At 36.9% G+C, this 26,691-nt stretch overlaps 1 protein-coding gene across 16 annotated transcripts in view; it reads right to left on the bottom strand.

The window, feature by feature from the left end:
- Positions 1-13,494, bottom strand: part of PPFIA2 (PTPRF interacting protein alpha 2) — a 475,585-nt gene extending 462,091 nt beyond the window's left edge. For 9 of the 16 annotated variants that reach the window (XM_033407179.2, XM_033407178.2, XM_049694319.1 and 6 more), the window contains exons 1-2: positions 12,638-13,480; positions 6,888-7,138 (exon numbers count right to left, since the gene is read on the bottom strand). In XM_033407179.2, coding sequence (XP_033263070.1) covers positions 6,888-7,136 — 249 coding nt within the window. In that variant the 5' untranslated portion in view covers positions 7,137-7,138; positions 12,638-13,480. Of the gene's footprint in view, positions 1-6,887; positions 7,139-12,637 lie in introns of all 16 variants that reach the window. The other 7 variants (XM_049694321.1, XM_049694307.1, XM_033407163.2 and 4 more) reach the window with 4 other exon arrangements.
- Between the last annotated feature and the right edge of the window lie 13,197 nt (positions 13,495-26,691).

Here is a 26,691-nt window from a genome sequence, read left to right on the forward strand (position 1 = left end):
CCTCCCCTCAAACAGAAAGACTTCATTTTAATATCTGGATGCTTAAATAAAAACATTGCCTGGTATAGGCAGAGTGTTCAGAAATGTTAGCTATTACTATCATTCATCTTCTATTTATTATTTAACATTTAAAAAGTGGCAGATGAGGAATTGCTCACAGAAAAAAATTATGAGAAAAAAGTCAAAAAGACTTAAGAATGAAGACAATGTGGTGTCATAAAAGTTAAGAGGGTAAAATAGTTTTTTGGGTTTTTTTTTTGTTTGGGGAGGTAATTTTTGAGAAGGGAGTTAATCACAGTGTCAAATTTTGCAGTGAATTTTAATAAAACAAACCTATTGCATTCATCAATTGGTTACCGGTAGTATAATTTTTAGCAAGGTATTAGAGGAAAAGCCCAACTGCAGTTGCTCAAAAAGTGAATAGAAGATGAAGATATTGAGACAGTGAAAACAGACAAGTTGGGAAATAAAGGAAAATAAAAGAGATTGGTAGCTAAGTGGAGACACAGTGTTAAGGAACTCTTTTATTGGTGTTGTACTTGCTATCATTTACTTTTAAGGAACAGATTTGAATATGTTACCAAAAAGCCAGCTGAGAGGGAGAGGGAGAAATTGAAGATGCTGGAGACAAAAAAAATCAAAGGAGGAGATGAAAAGGAGAGGATCAAGGATTTGGAGGGAAGTATTGCTCTTAAACAAGAAAGGCAATGCTTAAGATTGGAGAATATAGGTAAATAAAGACGAGTATGGGTATAAATAAGTGTATGGGGGTATGTGGGAAAAGAGTGAGTACTGAAGAACAACATACCTTGTAGCCTATGAGGGGAATCGTTATGAAGAATTAAGGACATGGGAATTTCAAGATGAAATAATTAATAGAATAACTTGGCACAAAGATGCCAAGGAACATGAAGAATGAAAGAGGATCACTAGATTTTCAAAATGTGTACCCATTGGTGGCATACAGGAGTGTAGTTTTAGGAGAATGGTGATGAGAGAAGCCTGATTATAAGGGTTAAAAAAGAAAAGAGAGGGACTTCTCTGGCAGTCCAGTGGTTAGGACTCCACACTTCCACTGCAGGAGGCATGGGTTCGATCCCTGGTGAGGGAACTAAGATCCTGCATGCTGCACGACATGACCACACCAAAAAAAAGAGATATAAAGAAAGACAAATAAAGGGTTATAAATAACAGGAAATAAAGGCTGCAGATAAATACCATTTCATTTGGCCAGGGGAAAAATACCTAACTGGAAAAAAGAGAAACACATTAAGAATAGAATAACTATAATCAGAGGTAGCAAAATATGCAGCATCTTTCTTTTTGACAGGAGCGAGGGATATAACTCTTGTGTATGTGGTGGTGGCATTAGGTTTCATTGAAAAGGAAGGAGCTCAATCCAGATGTTATCTTCTTAGCACAACAGGAAGTGAGGAAGTGAAGAATTGGGGAAAACCATTTAAGAGAGTGTAGTTAGGATTTTTCTTTTCCTTAAAGAATGATCAATCAAAGAACTTACAAAATTTGATAAAGACTGTGGAGAGTAAGGATTTTTAGTGCTTTCAACTTGTGCTAGTGTTCATTATTACCCAGTAAAACTTTGCAGTTAAGTTTGGCTAAGGATAATGATGATATTATCTATGGTAATAATAACAGCATTAATAGCTGCATGTAACATTTATTGAGCATGTACTATCTGTGAGGCACTGAATTGATCATTTGCCATGTTCCAGCTCATTTATTTCTCATAATGATCCTATGAGGCAGGTTCTATCGTTATTTGAACTAAGTACTTTGACCAAGGTTATTAAGCTAGTAAGTAGCAAGCCCAAAAGATACCTAGGTAGAGCGCCTCTAGAATAAAAGTGACTTCTGTAACTCTCTGTAAGTTTCACTTAAATATTTGGTATTTTAAGATGTTAAAATATAAATGTATCCCTCTTCTCCACAAGTAGCCTCTTTTAACTTAATTCCTCATCAGAATATATACTGGCACATCCCAGTTTATGAAAAATACCAGGTGACATTTTATAATGTTTAGGGTTTCTGAAGCACATACACACACCTCCTTTTAACTACTCCTAGGGTAGATATCATCCCCTCCTTCTAATTAAGGAAACAGAGTTTCAGAGAAGTCAAGTTACTTACCAGTGGTATCTCAGCTAATAAGTGGAAGAACTCCAATTCAAATTCAGATCTTCTAACTCAAGTCCAAAGTCATGGCCATTTAGTTCATTATCTGGCTATGTCCATTCTTTCCCCTCAACATTCTTTACATTAACATGTCTTTCTTAATTTCAAGGTTCACAATCCTATTTCAAATTCCCACACCTCACCAGAACTATTACATTATCACAATAAGCTCTCCTAACATAAATAATGACCAAAATGATGTTAACTGTGTTTCATCTGTCTTTGTAATTTTTCCACGTGATGCTGCATTGCTTCGCACTCTGTCTCTGGGCTTGGTCAAGGGGTATTACAAAAAAAAAGAAAAAAAGACCCAAGCAGAAGCTTAAAAGTACTTGCTTGTTTCTGCTTTGCTCTTACTCCTTTGCCATCACCATGAAAACATGCAAAGACTAGCCTATTGAAGGATTAGACACATGAATAGAGTTGAGGGGCCCCTGTTGGTGCAGCTAAGGCCATCCTAGATCAGAAAGCCAGTTAACATACAGTTGACTGAGCCAACTTTCAGCCAACCAGTGGCATAGTGAGCCCAGCCAAGATCAGTCCAAGTCAAGGTCAGCTGAATTCCATAAACCCAATATTTTGCATGACAATGAGGTTTTGTGTCGTTTGTTACATAGCATTATTTTAGCCATAGATAACTGATACATGAGTATTATATAACCTATCCTAAATCAAAATGGCAGAACATTATTCCTTCATTATTGCCTTATCATGTCACTAGTTCACTCAAACTTCTACTGCTTACCAAGTATACAAATGTCTGTCCTTAGCTTCCACCACACATATGAACAGGCTGCAATCCTCCACTGTCACTATACAAAACCTCATTCCTACCCTACAGCCCTTCAACAAACAATCTGTTAGTTACTCTCCTTATTTAATTCCTATTTACTCTTCTCTTTTTAACTAGGTATACTGCTAGATCAACTGTCTCCTTTACGCAAATTAGAAACACCAAGCCTAGCCTGGAAAGCAGAACACAGGCTGAATTTTTTTTTTTTTTTTTTTTTTTTTTTTTTTGCGGTACGCGGGCCTCTCACTGCTGTGGCCTCTCCTGTTGCGGAGCACAGGCTCCGGATGCGCAGGCTCAGCGGCCATGGCTCATGGGCCCAGCCGCTCCACGGCATGTAGGATCCTCCCAGACCGGGGCATGAACCCGTGTCCCCTACATCGGCAGGCGGACTCTTAACCACTGCGCCACCAGGGAAGCCACCACAGGCTGACTTTTAATCCCCCACATGTCCTTAAGCAGGGTCCTCTATGCACAACTGTACTGCCTGACGCGAAATACCCTCTAGCCCTTTCTAACCTTTTCTTAAAAATACCTCTTTAATATCACTTTCCACATGAAACTTTCTGTAGTTAATAACATATCAGTATTATGGTGCAAATACTTTCAGTACTTCTATAATCTTCTGGTACTGTATTAATTTGGATCCATTTATATCTATTTCCTAAGTTCTGTGGGAACCAAACTATGTTCCTTTTTTTCTATCCCCTTTACAACATATGTAATCATTTAATAATACACAGAAGACCCTTAATATATGCTAAATCAGATGCTGAAAAGAAATTTTAAACTTTTATATCTAATGACTTTTTGCAATGGAAGTTTCACTTCCCTTACCTCTCCTTTAAGTATTCTTAGTGAACATATTAGTAATTGGTAAATATTTGCTCTGTTTTCAAAAATGTTAAAGACTGTTTATTTTATCAGTATTCCTAGCAAATTGTTCTAATACTCATTGACATACATATGCAGAAATTAGTTCATCTTTAGCATTCTGGATAAAACAAATGCAAGCATTTACATATTTAATGCCTTGTAAATAAATGCCTCAATTACTTATATTACTTTCTTTAATCATCACAAACTACCTTGTGAGGTATTAATATTAACCACTTTTTGTAGCATGTCAGTTTGAAGTCCTGACTCAAGCTGATAATGTATGATAGAAACACATTACAAACCAGATCTTCCTATGTCAATTTTTTTCCTCTTTCTACATCAAAATGCATATACATTTAGTTTAGTTTTACTTTAAAAGCCCTCACTATGGACCTGGTACTCTGCTGATCCAGAGAGTTGTAGGTGATTGAGATATACTCCTGTTCTCAAGGAGCTTATAGTCTAGGGTGGGAAACAGACACATAAACAGATAATGTAATGATAAAATGATAAGGGTAAGAAACACAGAAGACATGTATTTGGGGATTCAGAAAAGACTTCCTAGAACAGACAAAGTCTTGGCTAGGATGAGAAATGAACCAGACAAAGATATTGAGGAAGAACTTATGGGCAGAAAGGAATATGCTTGAAGGAAAAAGACTGGAATAGCATGATGTTTGTCAGCACACAGCAAGCAGTGTGCTATTATTCAAGCAAACAATGTGACGCATTTACAAAAGTGGGAATGTTAGGACATAGAGCGAAAAAGAAATTAAGGGTCAGGTGCCAAAGAACAGAAAAGAATAGAGAGATCTGAGGATTATTTAAGAGAAAAAAAACAGTATGGCCCAATTCAGAGATGGTGAAGAAAGCAATCAGCTATGAGGACTCTCAGGTGTCTGGGTGAGGAGTTAGAGCAGATTTGGTCCAGTGGGAGGCAGATGATAACTGAGTTTGGACATGTTGAATCTCAGGTTCCATGGAACATTAAATGGATCTGTGCATTAGAAAGGTAGAAAATCGGTGTATAGCTTAGAAACATCAGGCCTAGAATGTGGAATGATGTGGAATTATCAGTCCTTGTTAAACACAGTTACACTCCATCACATAATGAAAAAGTAAACAATATGGCTACAAAATATTTTCATGGTTAGGATTACTAAAATCACTGCTGCATGTGTTCATAAAAAATGTTATAGGAGAGAAATGACTAAAGCAAAGCACTAAATCATCAACAGCTAAAAAATATTGTATAGGCAGTTGAAAACATGATATGTCATAAAGTTTGACTCTGCTTTGAATTCTGTCCCATGTTTGCTAAAACAAATTTTACTTTTATGTTATTGTAGTAGTAGTTTTCAATTTTACATACTTTATTTCTGCCTCAAAACTCACATTTATGGGAGTCATTTTCTCCTTCCAGGTAAATGTCAAATGAAATGCCACCAAACAGCGCAGGTACATTGCTCACAAACTATTTTAAAAGATTCAAAGATACCAATTGAAGAAGAATTTTATATTCCTCTATTACTTGCAACAAACTTATAGCCCTAAAGTTACAGATGAGGTTATTAAATACTTGCTTTAACAAATGACAGGACCATCACTATCTTTGAGGACCTGTGGATTGCTAGGGGTATTAAATATTTCTAATAGTAGAATACAAATAAATATTGAAAAAATGTGTCAAAGTATTTATAAAAGAGATTGGAACTATAACCATCTAAATGTACAGGCTCATAATCCCTAATCTATAATTCCAAAACTCAAATACTCTGGAAACTGATATTTATTTGTAAGTATATTGCAAACTTGATTGGTGGCAAAACCAGACCTTACTAACATGAGGTCATTTATAGTCTTTATATTTTCCACACAGTAGGAATATTCATAGAATTCTCTTCAGAAATATGAAAGTGTATAATTATAGGGTGCTTCCCAGAATCTGGCTAGTGGAGTGTTCCATAGGATACATTGTACACATACAAAAATTGGGGAAACTCTAAACTTTAAAACACAAGGGGTTTAGATAAGAGATTGTGCACCAGTATAATTAAAATTCAAGGGGCTTCCCTGGTGGCACAGTGGTTGAGAGTCCGCCTGCCGATGCAGGGGACATGGGTTCGTGCCCCAGTCCGGGAAGATCACACATGCCGCGGAGCGGCTGGGCCCGTGAGCCATGGCCGCTGAGCCTGCGCTTCCGGAGCCTGTGCTCCACAATTGGAGAGGCCGCGGCAGTGAGAGGCCTGCGTACCACAAAAAAAAAAAGTTATTTTTTATAATATTACTACATGTAATAGTAATATTATTATTACATATACATAATGCATATAACATGTTATTACATAGTACATATAAAATAATTATTTTATAAATATTTACTTATAAAATAAAATTGTTAAAATCTAACAATTTTAAGTTTGTGAGAATAAAGCTGAACTTTTGCCTTTTCTCCTATTTCCAAAATATATTTTTTTTAAAAAAGAAACTGGTCAAAATGTTGTTTTCAGAAGAGAGGGTAATACATCAATAAGTTCAAGAATTTTAAGCAGGTGTCAGGCATTATTAAAGAAAGACAAATAAAAAATATTGGACAGCAGACTTCCAAAGTACTATTATTTCCAAAGACAGACTACATAACTGAAAATGTAAAATACATATTTCCAAATGTCATAATAGTGTTTAAAAAGTAAGAAGGAGAAAACTATTCCCACATTCTTGTAATTAAAAGCTGATCAACAGGTAATTTTCTACCTCCACCAAAAAAAACAGATAAAATTTTCAAGAGAAAGACCAGATAGGAACTCATGTTTCAAATCCCCCACCACCGAAGTACCACAATTTTGTTTGAGGCAAGGTTGCATGTGAATTAATTATGTATTCTTAAGTTTTTCTCACCAAAATTTGCATATCATATCTACTAAGGGCAAATGTAATTTTAAGAATGGGAATAAAGCAAAGCTTATTTAAGTCTTATCACATTTTCAGTTGCAGTAGGAAGGACAGAAGCTCCCAGGAGGCATACCTGTGGCAGGGCTGAATTGAGCTGTCTCTGGAGCGAATCTCTGTCATAGATGACATCCTGCAGTCTTTGCTGGGCAAGTGAGAGGCTTTCTTGGGTTTCCCGAAGGGTGTCTAGAAGACGATCCCTTTCATCTAGCATATTCACCATCAGCTGCTCAAAATGGGAGTCTGAGTCCGAGCCACTGCTTTGGGACCCCCTTTGGCTCATTGGGGTGTCCTCATTAATTGTGGGCATCACTTCACACATCATTGCTTAAAGAAAGTAAAAGGGAGGGAAGTCTTAGTAAAAAAATGATTTCCAGTAATCCCACCTGACCCTCAACTCTCCAAACTCTTTGCAACTCATCAACCTAATTGTCTATTTCTCCTCTACCCACTTCCCCAATTCCAATGATGCTAAAAGTTTTGACCTCAATGAAATATGGTTCACTGACTTCCTCCATCTAACATGCTTTCTCTTTTCATGACAGTCTAAATATCTCCTACCTACAAAACGCAGCTTGATTTAACCTACTTCTCAAAGTTTTTTCATGATTAACCCCACCTAATTCAGTTTATAATAAGATGTTACTAAGCTTATTAATTGATCACCTTTCTTTCCCTGCAAGTTTACAAATCACTTATAGCTAATACCTCCATCTTACCCTTATTCGTTATTATGTTGTTAACAGCAAGCATAGTGTTTGGCATTTAACAGGTGGGAAGTAAATGATGTTTGTATTAAATAATTGAATGAATTAATGTTCATTCTGTCATTTAGAAAATCCCCAAATAATTGAGTATTCATTTTATATAAAAATTAGCTTTTACTTTTTAATTTTATTAATTTTTTTCATACAACTAACTTAAAGCTTCTTGACTTTACACCTCCCATTTTATTATTGGATTGGCCAAAAAGTTTCTTTAGTTGTTAAGTAAAAATAAAAGACACATTTTTCATTTTCACCAAGAACTTTATTGAACGTATTTACCCTTTTGTACCACTACCTTCTGCCATTTTTCAGGCAACTTCATAATTCCATCTTCCCAAAACATTTTATCTTTTTGAGCAAAGAACTGTTCCAGGTGTGTTTTACAGTCTTCCAGGGAATTGAAATTTTTTTCCATTAAGAAAATTTTGTAAAGACCTAAGTAAATCGAAATCTGAAGGTGCAATGTCTGGTGAATACGGCGGATGAATCAGAACTTCCCAGCCAAGCTGTAACAGTTTTTGCCTGGTCATCAAAGAAATATGCAGTCTTGCATTATCCTGATGGAAGATTATGCGTTGTCTGTTGACTAATTCTGGACTCTTTTCGTCAAGTGCTGCTTTCAGTTGGTCTAATTGGGAGCAGTACTTGTTGGAATTAATCATTTGGTTTTCTGGAAGAAGCTCATAATAGAGGACTCCCTTCCAATCCCACCAGATACACAACATCACCTTCTTTGGATGAAGACTGGACTTTGGTGTGGTTGGTGGTGGTTCATTTCACTTACCCCACAGTCTCTTCTGCTTCACATTATTGTACAGTATCCACTTTTCATCGCCTGTCATAATTTGTTTTAAAAACGGAACATTTTCATTACGTTTAAGTAGAGAATCGCATGCAGTCAAGAAGGTTTTCTTAACTTATGTGGAACCCAAACATCAAAGTGATTAACATAACCAAGCTGGTGAAAATGATTTTCGATGCTTGATTTCGATATTTTGAGTATGTCGGCTATCTCCTGCATGGTATAACGTTGATTGTTCTCAATTAATGACTCGATTTGATCGCTCTCAACTTCAACTGGTCTACCAGACCGTGGTGCATCGTCCAGTGAGAAACCTCCAGCACAAAACTTTGCAAACCACTTTTGACACGTTCAGTCAGTCACAGCACCTTCTCCATACACTGCACAAATCTTTTTTTTTTTTTGCATATCGGTTGCGTTTCTACCTTTCTTGAAATAATAAAGCATAATATGCCAAAAATGTTGCTTTTTTTCCTTCCATCTTCAATATTAAAATGACTACACAGAAATTCACCAATTTTGATAAGGTTTTTTTAAATGCACACTAATATGACAGCTGCCACATACAGTCTAACAAAATTGTTTTGAATGAAGTCAAAGATAACTAATCGCTACTAGAGCCAGCTTATGGAAAAAACGAACGAACATTTTGGCCAACCCATTAATTTTATATACTCTCTTCCTGAATTCCTACAGTAGTCTACACAGAGTAGACAAGTGATTCTGACTGAATTAGACATATGCTTTATGAAATAGACTGAGATGCATAAATTTGTTTAGGTTATTATACTACCAATTACACTTATTCCTTTGTTTCCTGTGAGCTGCTTTGTCTGGTTTCCATCCAAACAATACAAACTAACACTCTTTCAAATATTCCACAGAACAGATGCCATAAATTACATTAGCTAATGTAGCAACTTCACATCCTAACTGCTAATCAGGAGTCAGTCATAAAATAAATGAACTGTTCAGAATATTTTTAAATTATTTATTTAAAATAGAAAACACAGACATTAAGATGTAACATTGACCTGTTGTGTAGCATTTTAAAAATCAGAAATTATCTTATTTTCTCTTTTCTATCTTATGTTTTTTAAAAAAATCAAATCCATCTCAATTTTAGTTGTTGTACTGAGGCCAGGAGCTGTTAATTAGAGAGCTTGGTTTTGCAGAAGTCTGATGTGGAGAAAGGCTGGTTTGGCTGTTGATCCTGGAGCATTCTTTGGTTTTATAATACATTGTCAATTCATTTTTCTGCCTACATATTCCTGTCCTTGGGGAAAGTATTTCTGGTGATATTTTCAAATAAAATATCAAGATTTAACAGCTCAATAGTTAATTATTTTTTATGATTCTTGATATAAATTGGGTTACTGAGGAGAGAATTCAATTATCTGTGAATAATCTGGTCAGGGCCCACTGAAAACCAGGAGAAACTTTTTAAAAGATAAAGGAAAGTATTTTGTGACTGATAGCCTATACAAAAGAATTAAGGCGGTGGTAAATTTTAGAACAATTTGAGGTAATGCTTTGAATTATTGCTCATCATTCAAAACACTGGGCTCCCTGAAGACCAGAACTTGAATTGTTCAATTTCTTATTCACCCTAAAATATAGAGCAGAGTAGATATATAGGATGTATTTAAACACAAACTCACAACACACACATGTACACACTCACACTCAAACATTTGATATTATTGTTAACCACTTAATGGATGAAAATATATTTTTTGATTTTTTTTTAACCTGAATTTCATTCAGACAATATCACAAAGGTGGAAAAGATGAGACTCTTTTCTAACTGTTACAAATTTTCTTTACATTAATTAAAAAGGAATTGGAAAACAAAAAAAAAAATGTTCCAACACATTTAAATATTTAAAGCAATTAGTTCACATACCATGCATAAAATCCACACACTGAACAGCTGTGTCATTCTGAGAAATCATTATAAGAAGCCAATGTTTCTTTTTGACATTTAAGGTTAAAACAAAATACTGGGAGAGGAAATGGTAGCACAGTGACAACCTGTGCCAAAACACTTGTAAGGTTTAAATTTAAGGTTAAACATTTTCAAAACTGTATTTTAAATCATATCCTTCCTGAAGAAAGCTATTAGCCTGCCTCTACTCTGAATTACTTATAACAACTTTAAATTCCAAGGAAAAACATAACTGTAGTGATTACCTCAGCTACAGTTTTCTTCTGAATATTCTACCCTAATTCTAACAAACGTCATCACCGTGAGACATTAGACATTCACAAACTTCAGGATCTTAGATCAGTATAAAAGTTGCTCTTTGATTTAGTTAGTTGAAAGATGCTATGATGGAATTTAGAAAATCTACACTCAAAAGAACTTGATTCAATTTTACTCCCAAGGCATGTGAACCAGAGCAAGTCGCTTCATGTCTCCAAACTTCAGTTTTCTCCTCTGTAAAGTAGGAATAATAATGCAAGCATTTATTTTAGCAAGCCCATTGTAGGGGTCCAATAGGATACCTGACTGAGAACAGATTGTTAATTAATAAAGGACTATTGCAAATTCAAGTATTTCTTTCTATTATAAAATGACCAACATTCACCTTTGCAGAAAGAGTATTTTACCTTTATGATTCATTCTGCTTCCATGCCTAAAGGTTTAATTCCAATGGGTGCTCTAAACTTTTCAAATTTAATTGAAAAAAAAAATCAAGCTATGCAAAAGTTACTTAGGAAATAAGATGAATACATGCTTCTTTTTCCTCACAGTCAACCCAAATAAGTAAATCTAAAGTCTTCTTATCAAAATTAGAAGGAAAAAATTTGTCTGCAAAAAAATAAGGCCACTTTCATGAGCTAGCTTAGTTTCTTGTAATAAAACAGAATCTTGAGATTCTGTCTAATATAAATTACAAAATAGTTGTATATTCCTTAAAATATAGTATAACTTATTTCCTAAATGCACATTTTTAGGTATTAAAAGCAATTAAAAATCTGTATTCAATGTAAGAGTCAAACACCCTCTTACAGAATGGATGAAATCTGAAGCAACTTGCATAGTACAGAAGGCTATGGTCATTCAACCTCTAGTCTATTTCATATACCGCTTTTAACTTTTAGAATCATTTTCAATATTAAAAACTGCAGTGTACCACATAATTCCTGAAAAACCAGAAAGGGCATACTAACAATTTGCTTTGATATTTGTCTTTTTGTCATCCCCTCCCCAGTCAATTGATATATGGATTATGTTATACTCTTCTAGATGTTGATGCCCCTTTTGATTAAATTACTGAAAGTTTCAAGGTCTAGTTAGAGACATTATTTTGTTGTGAAAAGAAACAAAACAAAACAAAACACCTAGCTGGTTTAATTATCTCAGTGCTTAAATTTAGCTTGAAGAATTTTATACCAGGAAAACCAACTCCCTTTTTCTTAGCACATAACCTTGACTGTCTTCTAAATCCCTCAGATTTCAAAATAAAAGTTTTGAATGCCCACTGGAGTCATTACCCAAGGGCTTTCAAGATCCAGTGTGTTTCTTAGCAATATGTGCTGTTCAAACAGTACCTATTCAGATATGACAGTGCTACAAAAGGCTTTTTTTCTGTCAATGAATCACTTTATTCAAACAGATCTTTAGGATTTAGATCCTACTAGAGAAAAAGATGTAATTATTCTCTGTAGTTAGTTTCTTCTGCAAAGATTTAGTCTTAAGAACTGACCTATCTCCACCTCAGTTAACCCACAAGGAATAATTCGGTGAGAGAAATCCTAGCCATTGTCTGATTACATTACATGAATATTCCTCCTCCTAGTTAACTCTTTGAAGTACCCTGTCCTCAGGAAATATTATTAACCCCTTTAATGGAAGCATTTTGCACTTTCTTTACCCCAGTTAATTTAGAGCTGGCCAAAGACCCTGCACACACCATACGGCGGGCTGGACAGTTCTCTCTCAGCCACACCCCCCCCACCCCCGCCACCACCCTGAAGAAGTTGACTTCATGATTTCTGCACCAAAACTGTTCATCCTGCCCAACAGGAGACATCCAAGTAGGGAGAAGGTAGAGAAACAGGAGAAGGGAGAGGTTGGGGGTGGAAAGCAAGAGGTACGGAACAGTGATTGACAAGGAGGGAATCTGCATCTCATCTTCCCTGGGGGCGGGGTGGGGCCGGGGTGGTGGTGGTGGTGGGTGGGGGAAGGGGTAAAAAAAATAAAGCCGGGGCCGGGGGGGGAACCGTGTAACTCAAATACAGTTTCTGTACCTAATGTCTGTAATTTCGGGTCCTGCTTCTTCAATTGATCACTGACAACCGCAGTCTCCGGCTTGACGAGCGGGGAGGCTCACACCCGGCACTCGTGGACCATTTCCCTAGCAACGCGAGGAGAAAGGTAGCTTAGACAGTCGGGTGCCCCGGCGTCCTCTGGAACGTGCCCCGGCTGGGTGGCGTGGCAGCAGCTCGGCATCTTTCCGCGGCTCCGTCAGCAGCCAAAAGGAGAAGCGTCCATCGGAAAAATGGCATATTACAAATTTTGCTTTGGGAAGCAGAGCTCGGTTCAGACCATTGTCAAAGGGAGGAGAGGGGGAGGCGGCTCTTAAAGCAGCAGCGGCCCGATTGCCCGAACAGCCGCAGCTCCACGCGTGCTGCTGGAGACCCGGGGAGCCGGCAAGTGGGGACTGGGTTTGACTTGTAGAAACTGAACCAAGCGACGCTGCTCTCCCTCCGCCACCGGGCCACCCAGAGTGTGGCCCCGAAACCTGAGCTTTGGGGAAAGGTGTGAGGACTATCTGGAAGGGAATTTCTCCACCCAGTCACCCACCCGGAGCCCCTCTGGAGTTTATGGCTACCACCAGGAGTTGGAAAGCTAAAGGGAAGCGAGTCCCCAGGGACGCGAGAAGCAGGGCAGGTCCCCTTCTGGCCCCCTGCCTATTTCCAAGCTAGGGTGTCTTATTTCACCTAAAAGAGGTGTTTCTTCTGCAGAAAGGCAAGCAGCCAGCCCCCCTACACCCAGCTTCGCCTCCTAGCCTCTTTGTAAGCCTCTTTGCTGGCATCAGTTGGCCCGTAGAAGCAACCTGCTGGGCGCCGGTGCGGATGCTGTAGCATCTTCTCTCCTTACTAGCCTTGTGCTGTTGTCGCTGCCGCTCCTCCTCCTCTGTCCCTCCACCCCCCCGCCCCCCCACCCACTCCTTGGCAGCCACCACCTCCTCTTCCTCTGAAACTAGGGCTTCCCCTGGAAGCTGCTGCAGTGGTTTCCACCGGCCCTTAAATAAATTCTGAAGTAATCACGTCTTTGCTCTCCTCCTCACGCACACGCGCTCGCGGATACACACGACTCCCCCAAAGCCGCTGCCGGCTGGCGCTGGTCCCAGTGCCCCCGGTGAAAGCAAGAACTGGGGATGGGCAGGTGTGAGAAGAGGGTATGTTCTTCCTCGTCCGGGCTTCCCACACACAAAGGTCTCTACAGGAAGGCGTGTGTTGGCCCGCACTGCTGGGGACGGGAACAGGCTTGGGGATCTTTTGGCTGTCTGGTCTTCCGTGCTTGTCATTTCTTTAAGCGGCTTCCTTCTCCCAGGACCAGGGCATGGAAGTCTTGGTTGTAGAGACCTGAGTCAATCTAGGGTGTGGCGGAATCTGTCACTTCTCATTACCTCTCCAGCTCTTTTCCATCCATTGCTTTGGCAATGAGAACTGTATGTTAAGTACTCCTTGCCCGAGTAAATTTCAGCTTTGAGCAAAGTCTGCTCCCTTGATCTTTTCCAGTTCCCCCATTCCTATACACCACTTGAGGTATTCTCCTTTCTTTCTGCCTCTGCTGCCCATTCATATAGACCCATCAGGAATAGGGAAGAAGCAGAAGACAAAACAACTACCTACTCTAAGCAAAAAGGAAAGGTTTCAGTAAGGGAAATTAAGACATCCTAGTTTTAGTGAAAAGGAAGATGGTATGCAAGAGGGAATTGGGAGAAGAGTTCAACATTGAGTATAATTTGGAAGTTAGTACAAATATCCTCATGAGGTAGTGCAATAAACCCAAAAGGTATGTTTCACTTTTGTGTAAAACAAATAGTTCAAAGCTAACTATAGAAATAGTATTCAAACACCAGCTCACTTACATTAAGTTCAGTATTCAGGAAACAGACTATTTTATTTTGGGGGCAGCATTTAATTAAGTTAATGACCTCACAGTAGAATGTGAGCTCAAGCTCACATATTTACCCCCATCTCTTCTAGACTGTTATTCAAATTCTGCATCACAACATAAACATATTTAAATTAAGTATAAGAGTAATATAAAGATTCATTAGATGTCAACTGGAGCACTATCTCTCAAACATAATGTGCATATAGATCACCCATGGATCTTGTTATATTGTTGATTTTGATTCACTAGGACTGGGGTGGACCCTGAGATTCTGCACCTATAACAACTACCAAATGAAACCACACTTTGCATAACAAGTATCTAGATCACCCAAGTAAGCTACCATTTGATGTTGACTTAAATACTCTTTTTTTTTTTTTTTTTTTTTTTTTCCGGTATGCGGGCCTCTCACTGTTGTGGCCTCTCCCATTGCGGAGCACAGGCTCCAGACGTGCAGGCTCAGCGGCCATGGCTCACGGGCCCAGTCGCTCCACGGCATGTGGGATCCTCCCGGACCGGGGCAGGAACCCACATACCCTACGTCAGCAGGCGGACTCTCAACCACTGCGCCACCAGGGAAGCCCGACTTAAATACTTTTAACCACAGGAAAACTCGTTAAGTCACGAGGCATCCCAGTCCATTTTCATATAGATCTAATTTAATAATAGCTTTATCATACTAATCATATATCAGTACTCATAACTTTCACTCTCTGGAATTCCCCAGAAGACATAAAATGTTCTTTAAACCTCAGAAACCTTATTTTTAAAGACAGTTGAAATATCTCTTTGTACAAGATTTCCTTCCTTATTAAACCTTGGTTCTAATTTCCTTGGTAATCAACATTTGCCAAGTACAGCCTCAAATGTTGTTAGTATTTCCAAGGAAAGTCTTGATTTGCCTGACTCCTATTCATATATCAAATAGAAGTATTAATTCTAAATATAATACCCACATATAATTGACACACAGAGTTAAAAGCTACCTGAGAGTTGATATCACAGAAAGGAACAGTTTGATAATGGATGGCAGGAAACAGTCATGGAGTAAAGAGTATTTTAGTAAGAAGAAATATTCTTCATGGTCATTCTCTGCTTAGAAACTATGTGTTCTCACATTCTCACCCTTAACACCACTGCAAAGAGTGTAAGTAATGTTTAGGCAATGTAGTCATCCCCTACACCAGTTCTTCTAGTTTAGTGGATCTCAAGTTTAGTAAGCAAGAGAATCTCTAGAGGGCTTGTTACAGCACAGATTTCTGGGCCCCATGCCTAGAGTTTCAGATTCAGTAAGTCTGTGATATGGCCAGAGAATTTGCATTTCTAGTAAGTTCCCAGGTAATAGAATACTGTTAGGTCAGGAATCCCACTTTGAGAACCCTAAATAAATAAATCTGAAGAAATTTGGGAACAAAATAAGTACAGAACAAGAAAACAACTGATATTTTGCAGTTAAGGCAAAAAGGTCTCCCAAACAAATATAAAACGAATTATTATGCTGAGGTTATCTTCTACTCCTAATGATTTTTGATAGCCAAGGATCAATGATTAAGATGAAATATGCTAGAACAGACTGTATAGCACAGAGAACTCTACTCACTGCTCTATGGTGACCTAAATGGGAAGGAAATCCAGGAAGAGGGGATACATACATGTATACGTGTGGCTGATTCACTTTGCTGTACAGCAGAAACAAACACAACATTGTAAAGCAGCTATACTCCCATTAAAAAAAAAAGATGAAATATGCTTATCTTCTAAAAAGTCATCTAGGTTTAGGCAGAGGTAGTGGAACCCACCTCTTTTATTAGTTTTAGTGCCTAACATCAATGAAAAAATTTAATCCATAGAGGTATCAGTAGGCACACCTACTAATTCTTTTTATATTTGAAATAAATATATTTCCATGCAGTAAATAAATAAATAAATAAATTTGAAATAAAATGTGCACATTTTATTTCAAATGTGGTCTTTTTGTCTATATGCTCTTTTAAGGGGAGCATGTCATACAACTACTCTCATTTTTACTATGGTGGCCAGCCCTTCCATCTCTTTAGATATTCTGAATATCACATGGTATATTAGTAACATAATATAGTAATAATAATAAAAAGCACTGTTCTATTTAAACCAAGGACGATTTTTTATGTCAAGGTAAAGTGTACTAAGATCAGATGCCAAAGAAACTGAGTAATTAAGTATGGACCATGACAGTAATAAAGATTCAGTAAGTGTCAGTAAGTTGCCTTTTAAGTGCAAATATAATTTTGAAGCAAAATAAAGCAAATATTTATAGTTGTAATAGACATTTTACTTTCAATGTCACCTCATTTCAGCTATAGAGTTAACCGTTTATGAAAATATTTTGCCTATATTCACAACAGTTTTATTAACTGTTATGAGGATTATTCATATTCTGTTATTAATGGTAACATTATTGAAACAAATTACATTTTCTTATTATGCTTACTGACATTGTGCTTACTGTTGAATTTAAAATTTAAGATGGGTTTGAATAGATAATTTAATAACTCCCATCATAATTTTACCTACCTATAGTTTTGTGGGAACATGAAATTTATTTTATTTCCATTAAAAAATTAGGCCATGTGGGGCTTCCCTGGTGGCGCAGTGGTTGAGAGTCCGCCTGCCGATGTAGGGGACATGGGTTCGTGCCCCGGTCCGGGAGGATCCCACATGCCGCGGAGCGGCTGGGCCTGTGAGCCATGGCCGCCGAGCCTGCGCCTCCGGAGCCTGCGCGTCCGGAGCCTGTGCTCCGCAACGGGAGAGGCCACAGCAGTGAGAGGCCCGCGTACCACAAAAAAAAAAAATTAGGCCATGTAATATTATTACACTGTATTATTTAGAGCAGGCAACAAAACAATCCCACATAAATAATCGGTCACAAAGCCAACTGAAATTTATTTTTTACTTTTTCAATATTCCAAGATGAGAATTGGTGAGTGGGCTGCTTTTTTCCATGCAGTAATTTAGAGTCCTTTCTTGTCTGATTTCTACCATTTCCTTGGGTTTTGAACCCAGATGGTGGGAGAAGCAGCATACCCACTTCTAAAATCCTTGGTTCAGAAGTGAAACATACTTTTCTCGTATGCCACTGGTGAGAATAACTCACATGGCAGCATTCCAATTACAAGAGAGCCTAGGAAAGTAGTCTAGCCTTAAGGCCAGAAGAAGAATAAAGAGGATGTTGGTAAAAACTCATCCAGTTTCTGTCACATACTGTTTGTGAAAGTGATAGTGGAAATAAAAAGTATGTAGACAATATGTTTAAACTTTCTGTTATGTGTACGTTTAAAAAAATAAATGCAATTAATTGGAATCAATGGTCATACAATTAGTACCCAATTCTGTCACAGATAGTAAGCATTGTTTATTATATAGGTTTCATGTAACTTGTTGCATTTATGCTACACATTATTCTTTTTACCTGTCTAAAAAAGCAGACTGTAGAATATGAAAGTTATATAAGCACATAGTTGCTGATTCTTGTGCTTCCACACAAATGTATAAGTATCATTTCTCACAAGATAAATTTTGTAAAAGGCTACATTAATCAGCCTTTATCTATGCATTTATATGAGATTACTGTAATATGTAGCAATTTGACAAGTAGTCGCAGGGATTTCAATTTATAACTAAGGAATCTTAGTGTTCTAGAGGAGCAAAAACTTAGTTATTTTTTGAAGTCAAAGTGTAATAAGAGAAGACAAGTTTCAGAGCATTTTATTATGCATCATTCAGTGTCTAACATCAAATCTAAGAGCAATATGAGGGCACTGAAAACAAAATTAGAACAGTGATGCCTTATGAAGTAACTTTTTCTCCTTTTTAAAGGAAAAATAATATTTCATGGGAAAAATCTATATTCCTCTTTAGACTACTATGAGGTAAAATATTAAAGAAATATTCTAAATATATTTAGCAGTTGTTTTTATCTAGAGAGGAGATTTATTCTAACACGAAGCCCCATAATAAAGATTTTAATTTTTGCTTCTACTCCAATTCAGAGAGCTATGCTTTGGAATTAAAGAATCATGGAATTTTATGCTGGGAGTTTTAATATAACTCCAATCTTACAGATGAGTACTCAGTAATACTAATTCCTGGGTTTTCTAGCTCAAGTACCTGAAGAAACTAGGCAGGTACAGCTTGACTTTTGATATCTACTTTTTGACTTTTCCTATTAAATATAAATCTTCCAGAACTTGATTCAGACTTATTTATGATTACCTATCTACTTTGATCATTGGTATCAATGATACTAATCCAATTATTTCTTTGAATCAATTGGCAACACAAATAAACTGCATGAAGTTGAGATCAGTGATCACTGCTGTTCTTTGGATGAGAAATCATGGGAAAAAATAATCACCAATGTGAAAATGAGCTTTTCCTTAGTGTTCACCATTTAAAGACATGTGCAAGCAGTTATGGATAGTAAATTAAATGATGAAAATAACTGATATGGGTAATCCTCATTTTAGATAGTTTAAAGATTCACAGAGCAATGAAGAATACAAATGTATGCTTTAGAAAGAATATGAATAGAAGGCAGCATCTTCAATACTATGAATAATTTAATAATAAGTCCTAGATAGTTGAAGTCATGTAGAAAACGCTCTTCAAAATGACAGTTATGTGTAATGTCTTTAGCAATTGAGTCTTATATTCTGCTCAGTCTTAAATCGGGTGGACTCAAGTTCATAGCCCATGAATATGGAGGGTGAGATGTGGAAGGGAGTTCAAGACCATGTGGGGAAATGGCAAGTGTTTTGGTATTTATTACTGAGTGAAAAATTATTCCACCACTTAGTAACTTAAAACAACAGTCATTTTCTTATTTATTGTGGTATCAGTTGGTCAGGAATTTGGAAAGTGCTCACATGGGTAGTTCTGGCTTGGAATTCCTCATGTGGTTGTAGTGTGATGGTGGCTAGATCTGGAAGAGGGGAGGTGTAGGCAGCTAAAGCAGCTGGGGCTGACAGGGGAGATCTCTTTTTCTCTCTCTAATCCCATGGCTTCTTTTTGTAATATTGCTAAATAGAATGATTTGGGCTTCCTCACAACATGGCAGCCTAAGGGCAGTCAGATATCACACCAAAGTCAAAAGAAGTAGTGAACAAGGCAGAAGCTCCTTCACTTTTTATGACCTAGCTTTTAAGGTCACATAGTGTCAATTCCACCATAACTCTATTATTGGATGACAGTCACAAGCCAACTTGGTTTCATGGGGAAGAAATATAGACCCCCACCTCTCAATGGGAGAAGCATCAAAAATCACATGGTAAGAAGAGTATTCTTGAAGCCATTTTTGGCAAATACAGTCAACCACACCATCTACCTTTGTGAGATGTACAGTTGCTATTAAAACTATTCAGTTATATTAGATGAATAAATTTGTGGTTTGCAATATGTAGGCAGATGTTTTACATATAAAATGTTTTAAGAATAGATTAGTAACTGGTAAGTAAAATGTTTGTTAGACATGGGCAGAATTCATGGGAATTGCTAAGTATAAAATAAACAATAGACAGAATAAGATGGAAAGATCAGAGATACTTAATGCTCATGAAACATCTGGGTACCATATATTTATAATATGTAAATATATGTAAGAACAAATATACAAGAGTCTCTAAGTATTCAGGATACACAAGATACACATGAAAATTATCATTCATGAAGTCTTTATTTGGCCACCCATTGGTGACTTCAGTTATCACCCTATATGCCTTCTGCCCAAGTAACACATATAAAATCCATAGCTAATAGGAGAGCTAGAAATATTGGCCAGGTGTTTTTGTCCCTGCATCTCTCTAGTAGAACAAGTGTGCGTCATTTACCCAGAGCATCTTCTGCCTTTTTACCCCCAGCTCAAACTTTAACTCTGGGCTTTGTAACCACATCATCAGTGAGGACGGTTGATATGGCAGAAAGAGGAACAGGACATTTGAACATACATTGCCCCATCATTCAGATAGTGTGATCCTTCCCCACTGCACCTTATCCCATCAGTGTTAACATATCTTATCTCTTTTCCCTTGATTCTTTGTGTTTTTAACAGACTTGATAAAATGAGTGATTTGACTATTTTCATTTGTTTTGTGAGCTTTTCAATTCCATGACCTCTGATATACATTGCTGGTAATGTACTTTGAGGCTCCCATTGCCTCAAGGTGATGTTCCATATGACACTTTATCTTGGGAAGGGAAATTTTGGGTCCTTTATAACCCCAAGTATTTTTTCTGGTGTTATCTCTCTGGATTCGGCTCACAAAAAAAAACAAAGAGGACCAAGGGGGAAGATGGCGGAAGAGTAAGACGTGGAAAAAAAAAAAAAAAGAAAGAAACAAAAAACAGCAACAACAACAAAAAACCCTGATACTAACCAAGTGCCAGCCTACTGGATGTTCTCTGAAATCTTATTCAGCCACAGAATGCAAAATCATCTCACAGATATGTATGGTGTGGCAGACAACTATCATCAAATAATGCCAAACTGTAACTGGGTCCAGGTTAGGTTTGTATAGGGAAACCATAACTGGACTCCTGGCAAGCTGGTATTAAAGTCCCATTAGGATCCTTTGAGTAATCTTCAAATTATGAAAACTGGCACATTATATAATTAAATTTATTTTAGTAATCATTTTAACATGGTTAGTAAATATTTGTTGTGGTGTATATCAGTGTTTTATTTTCATTTAATTTCCCAGTGAATTTTAGAGTTTTGGAGTTGTAAAATGGGTCTTTGGGTATTGAAACTTATTTTATAATATTATACATTTGTAAATAAGTGTTTTATTCATAATTTTAGGTGTCCGTGCATCATCTAGGAACCAGCTGTGTAGGGAGTCAGAAGTCACACAATATGACAAGAGATATAATGGAGGTGATATAGGAGCACAGAAAAGAACCATCTAATCTACTTATGGGAGATCAGAGCTGAGGATGAGAAGTGTTTTCTAAATAAGTCTGTGAAAAAATAGTGTGAAAATGTAACAGCAAGGGCAAATAACCAGAGGCAGATAGTCTATAGCTTGCATAGGAAAGAGGGAAAAGTGCCCATTTGGCTACTGTGTAGAGATAGACTGAAAGAAAAGAATGAAAATCTAAGCACCATATGTGAAAGAACATGTAAATCTTGTTAGAGCTTAAAATTTATTGAGGCGAATAGGAAGCCTAGGAAAGTTTTAAATCAAGAAAAGTTAAGGCATATTTTGGAAAGGACAGGATAAAAAATTGGGAACTAAGAAAGAAAGCAATAGGTAAGATATGAAGATTGAACCATCCTTCAGTGGGATACGAAGCAGGCAGGAGTGCATTTCAGTGAAAACAGAATGAATTCACTTTTGATCATGTTTTTGTTTTGTTTTGTTTTGTTTTTTGTTTTTGTTTTTTTTTGTTTTACATCTTATTGGAGTATAATTGCTTTACAATGGTGTTCAGTTTCTGCTTTATAATAAAGTGAATCAGTTATACATATACATATGTTCCCATATCTCTTCCCTCTTGCATCTCCCTCCCCCCCACCCTCCCTATCCCACCCCTCCAGGCGGTCACAAAGCACCGAGCTGATCTCTCTGTGCTATGCAGCTGCTTCCCACTAGCTATCTACCTTACGTTTGGTAGTGTATACATGTCCATGCCTCTCTCTCACTTTGTCACAGCTTACCCTTCCCCCTCCCCATATCCTCAAGTCCATTCTCTAGTAGGTCTGTGTCTTTATTCCTGTCTTACCCCTAGGTTCTTCATGACATTTTTTTTTCTTAAATTCCATATACATGTGTTAGCATACAGTATTTGTCTTTCTCTTTCTGACTTACTTCATTCTGTATGACAGACTCTAGGTCTATCCACCTCATTACAAATAGCTCAATTTCGTTTCTTTTTATGGCTGAGTAATATTCCATTGTATATATGTGCCACATCTTCTTTATCCATTCATCCGATGATGGACACTTAGGTTGTTTCCATGTCCTGGCTATTGTAAATAGAGCTGCAATGAACATTTTGGTACATGACTCTTTTTGAATTATGGTTTTCTCAGAGTATATGCCCAGTAGTGGGATTGCTGGGTCATATGGTAGTTCTATTTGTAGTTTTTTAAGGAACCTCCATACTGTTCTCCACAGTGGCTGTAGCAATTTACATTCCCACCAACAGTGCAAGAGAGTTCCCTTTTCTCCACACCTTCTCCAGCATTTATTGTTTCTAGATTTTATGATGATGGCCATTCTGACTGGTGTGAGATGATACCTCATTGTAGTTTTGATTTGCATTTCTCTAATGATTAATGAAGTTGAGCATTCTTTCATGTGTTTGTTGACAGTCTGTATATCTTCTTTGGAGAAATGTCTATTTAGGTCTTCTGCCCATTTTTGGATTGGGTTGTTTGTTTTTTTGTTATTGAGCTGCATGAGCTGCTTATAAATTTTGGAGATTAATCCTTTGTTAGTGGCTTCATTTGCAAATATTTTCTCCCATTCTGAGGGTTGTCTTTTGGTCTTGTTTATGGTTTCCTTTGCTGTGCAAAAGATTTTAAGTTTCATTAGGTCCCATTTGTTTATTTTTGTTTTTATTTCCATTTCTCTAGGAGCTGGGTCAAAAAGGATCTTGCTGTGATTTATGTCATAGAGTATTCTGCTTACGTTTTCCTCTAAGAGTTTGATAGTTTCTGGCCTGGTGTTAGGGAGTGATCTAATCTCATACTTTTACATGTACCTGTCCCATTCTCCCAGCACCACTTATTGAAGAGACTGTCCTTTCTCCACTGTACATTTCTGCCTCCTTTATCAAAGATAAGGTGACCATATATGCGTGGATTTATCTCTGGGCTTTCTATCCTGTTCCATTGAGCTATCTTTTTGTTTTTGTGCCAGTACCATACTGTCTTGATTACTGTAGCTTTGTAGTATAGTCTGAAGTCAGGGAGCCTGATTCCTCCAGCTCCATTTTTCTTTCTCAAGATTGCTTTGGCTATTCGGGGTCTTTTGTGTTTCCATACAAATTGTGAAATGTTTTGTTCTAGTTCTGTGAAAAATACCAGTGGTACTTTGATAGGGATTGCATTGAATCTGTAGATTGCTTTGGGTAGTAGAGTCATTTTCCCAATGTTGATTCTTCCAATTCAAGAACATGGTATATCTCTCCATCTATTTGTATCATCTTTAATTTCTTTTTGTTATCTGATGGTGAGCCATCCAATTAGAGATATTCAAAAGGAGTTGGAAATGCTAATCTATCAAATGAGAAATCTGGGCCTATGATAAATGTTTGCAAATCATTAGTGACATTTGAAACAATGGAAGTGAACAATATTGACAATGAAGAGAGTATAGAATTAGACAAGATGGGGGTAGGGTCACAGAACCTCAATTAACACAAATATTTAAGAAATAATTCTAACAAGAAATATGCAGAGACAAGAGAGGAACATAGGAGGGTATATGTCACGGATACCAGGGAAAGAGAACAAGCATTTGAAGGAAGAGGTGAGTGGTCACCAGTGTCAGATATTCCTGGAAATCAAGTATGATGAAAATTGGAAAACATTTTGTAGATTTAGCAATAGACATTACTAGGATATTTAGCAAGGCAAGTTTCACTGAAATGATAATTGCAGAAAACAAATCACAATGGCTTAAGATTACAGGTAGAAATAGTAGCTATCCATGAAATGTGGCTACTAATGGTGTGAAAGAGATGGAAGCAAGCTGAAAAAATATAATAAGAGCTCTTGTTTTGGGAGTCAGTAGTGCTCTAGGTGGTCATTAGGTGGGCATTAGAAAATTCCAGAATCCCCCAAAATTGTATGCAAACTTTGAAGTATATGCATAAGTGCATTTCTTTGAGGTGAATATTTATAGCATGAGATTCTTAAGGCAATCAGAGATCAAAATATTAGTAATCAGAGCTGTATATGATGTATTAGATACCCATTAGTTTTATACACTATTTGTATAATCTTTATAACTTGTATAGACCTGAGTTTATATACAATGACAATATATTATTGTGACTGGTTTTGTTTGGGGCACGAAAACAAATCTCGTTACTTTATTATAATGCATGTTGTGGTATATTTTATTACTGTTTGCTATTATTCACAATATTCCCTGAAGAAGATTATAAATCACCACCTACTGCAATGCTTATTTTACTGCCCTTTGTGGGAGGAGTATGTGTCCCTTCCATATTGACATAGACCTTATATTACTTGTTTCTGTTCATGGAATGTGAGCAGAAGTGGCCATGCCAAGACCTAACAGAAATGTGAAGAATCATCACAATTTGCTGTGGCTTTTTTCCCTCTGCCACAGATCCACAATAGTTGCTATTCCTTCAGGCTGACTAGTACATGAGTATACTCTTCAAAACAGTACCTTTTCTAATATGCTCACATATCACTATTCTTCGGATATTGTTGCCATTTTCAGGTTTTTCCCCCTTTTCCATTCTATATAAGCAATGAAAAAGAAGGACTGCATCAAGAATTTTTTTTTTCCACAGAACAAGTATATATTGAATGATGACAGTATATTGCTTAATATTAACTATGCAGGAAGAAAACTGAGGCCTCAATCCTTGGGCCCCTAAGGGGGAAATAAGACAAAATCACAATGGACTTAAACATGGAAAAGTAAAATTATAAGCCAGTGAAATTTTATGCAAATCAAACGAGTAATGTCTCAAATTAAGTGAATATGAATTTGGTTTTAAATGTTCTTTGTGAGTTACATTAGGAGGGAAAAGTATGAGTAAATGGCTTGAACAAATATACAGACTTAGTTGGGGCATGAGAGAAGCAGAGAAAAAGGGTTGAATGATGAGAAGGATCATCTGACTGAGAGTTGACCTGCATACAGAGGAATGAGAAATCTAAATTATCAGACATGAGATTATTAGCTTGCTCAAATAGATGACCCTAAAATTTTAGTGATTAAGAAACCAAAGGACATTTGGAGTAAAGATCTTTTGGCATTATGTTCATTTTATATGGAAATAAATAACAGGGAGAGGAAGAACAAGAAGTAAAATTAGAAATGCAAGATGATACTTGATGCTTGGTTGGGAATTAAGATTATAGGGATTGGCAGTGTTAATCCAAGTAGCCAGGAACATTTTTCTGCTCATATAATTTTTCGCTGCTCCTATTAATTTTATTTATAAATTTCATTTCTTTCGTACTATATATGCTTTAGTAAGCATCTATGATATGCCAGACAATGTTATAGATGCTGAGAATGTAGCAGTGAATAAACAAAACAAAACACACCTGTGCTCATGGAATTTACATTCTAGTATTCATTCCAGAATATTTATTACAGGTCGTCTTTTCATCAGACAATTCATCAGTATTATGGTTATAAATATCAGTTATTGTATGGTACTTTTCAAACCATAGACCCATAGTGTGTGTGCGTGTTTGTGTGTGGAGTGAGAGAGGGAGAAACTTTTGACCCTAGAAGCATGACACAAATATCTTACTTTTAAAATGCAGAAGACCTGAATAGGTATTTTTCAAAAGAAGACAGACAGATGGCCAATAGGCACATGGAAAGATGTTCAACATCTCTAATCACCAGGGAAATGCAAATCAAAACCACGAGATATTACCTCACATCTGTCTGAATGGCTTTCATCAAAAATACAACAAATAATAAGTGTTGGCAAGGATGTGGAGAAAAGGGAACCTAGTGCACTGTTGATGGGAATGTAAATTGTTGCAGCCATTATGCAAAACAGTATGGAGGTTCCTCAAAAAATTAAAAATAAAACTACCAGGTGATCCAGAAATTCCTCTCCTGGGTTCATATCTAAAGAAAAATAAAACACTAATTTAAAAAGATATATGAATCCCAGTGTTTATTGCAGCATTATTTATAATAACCAAGATATGGAAGCAACCTAAGTGTCCATCAAGAGATGAAAGAATAAAGAAGAAGCCATATACATATATACAATGAAATACTACTCAGCCATAAAAAAGAATGAAATTTTGCCATTTGCAACAACATGGATGGGCCTGGAGGGTGTTATGCTTAGTGAAATAGGTCACATAAAGAAAGCCAAATAGCATATGTTTTCACTTATATGTGGAATGTGAAAAATAAAGCAAACAAATGAATATAACAAAACAGAAACAGACTCACAG

The sequence above is a fragment of the Orcinus orca genome, chromosome 11 (assembly GCF_937001465.1).
Source record: "Orcinus orca chromosome 11, mOrcOrc1.1, whole genome shotgun sequence".
NCBI classification, from domain to species: Eukaryota; Metazoa; Chordata; class Mammalia; order Artiodactyla; family Delphinidae; genus Orcinus; species Orcinus orca.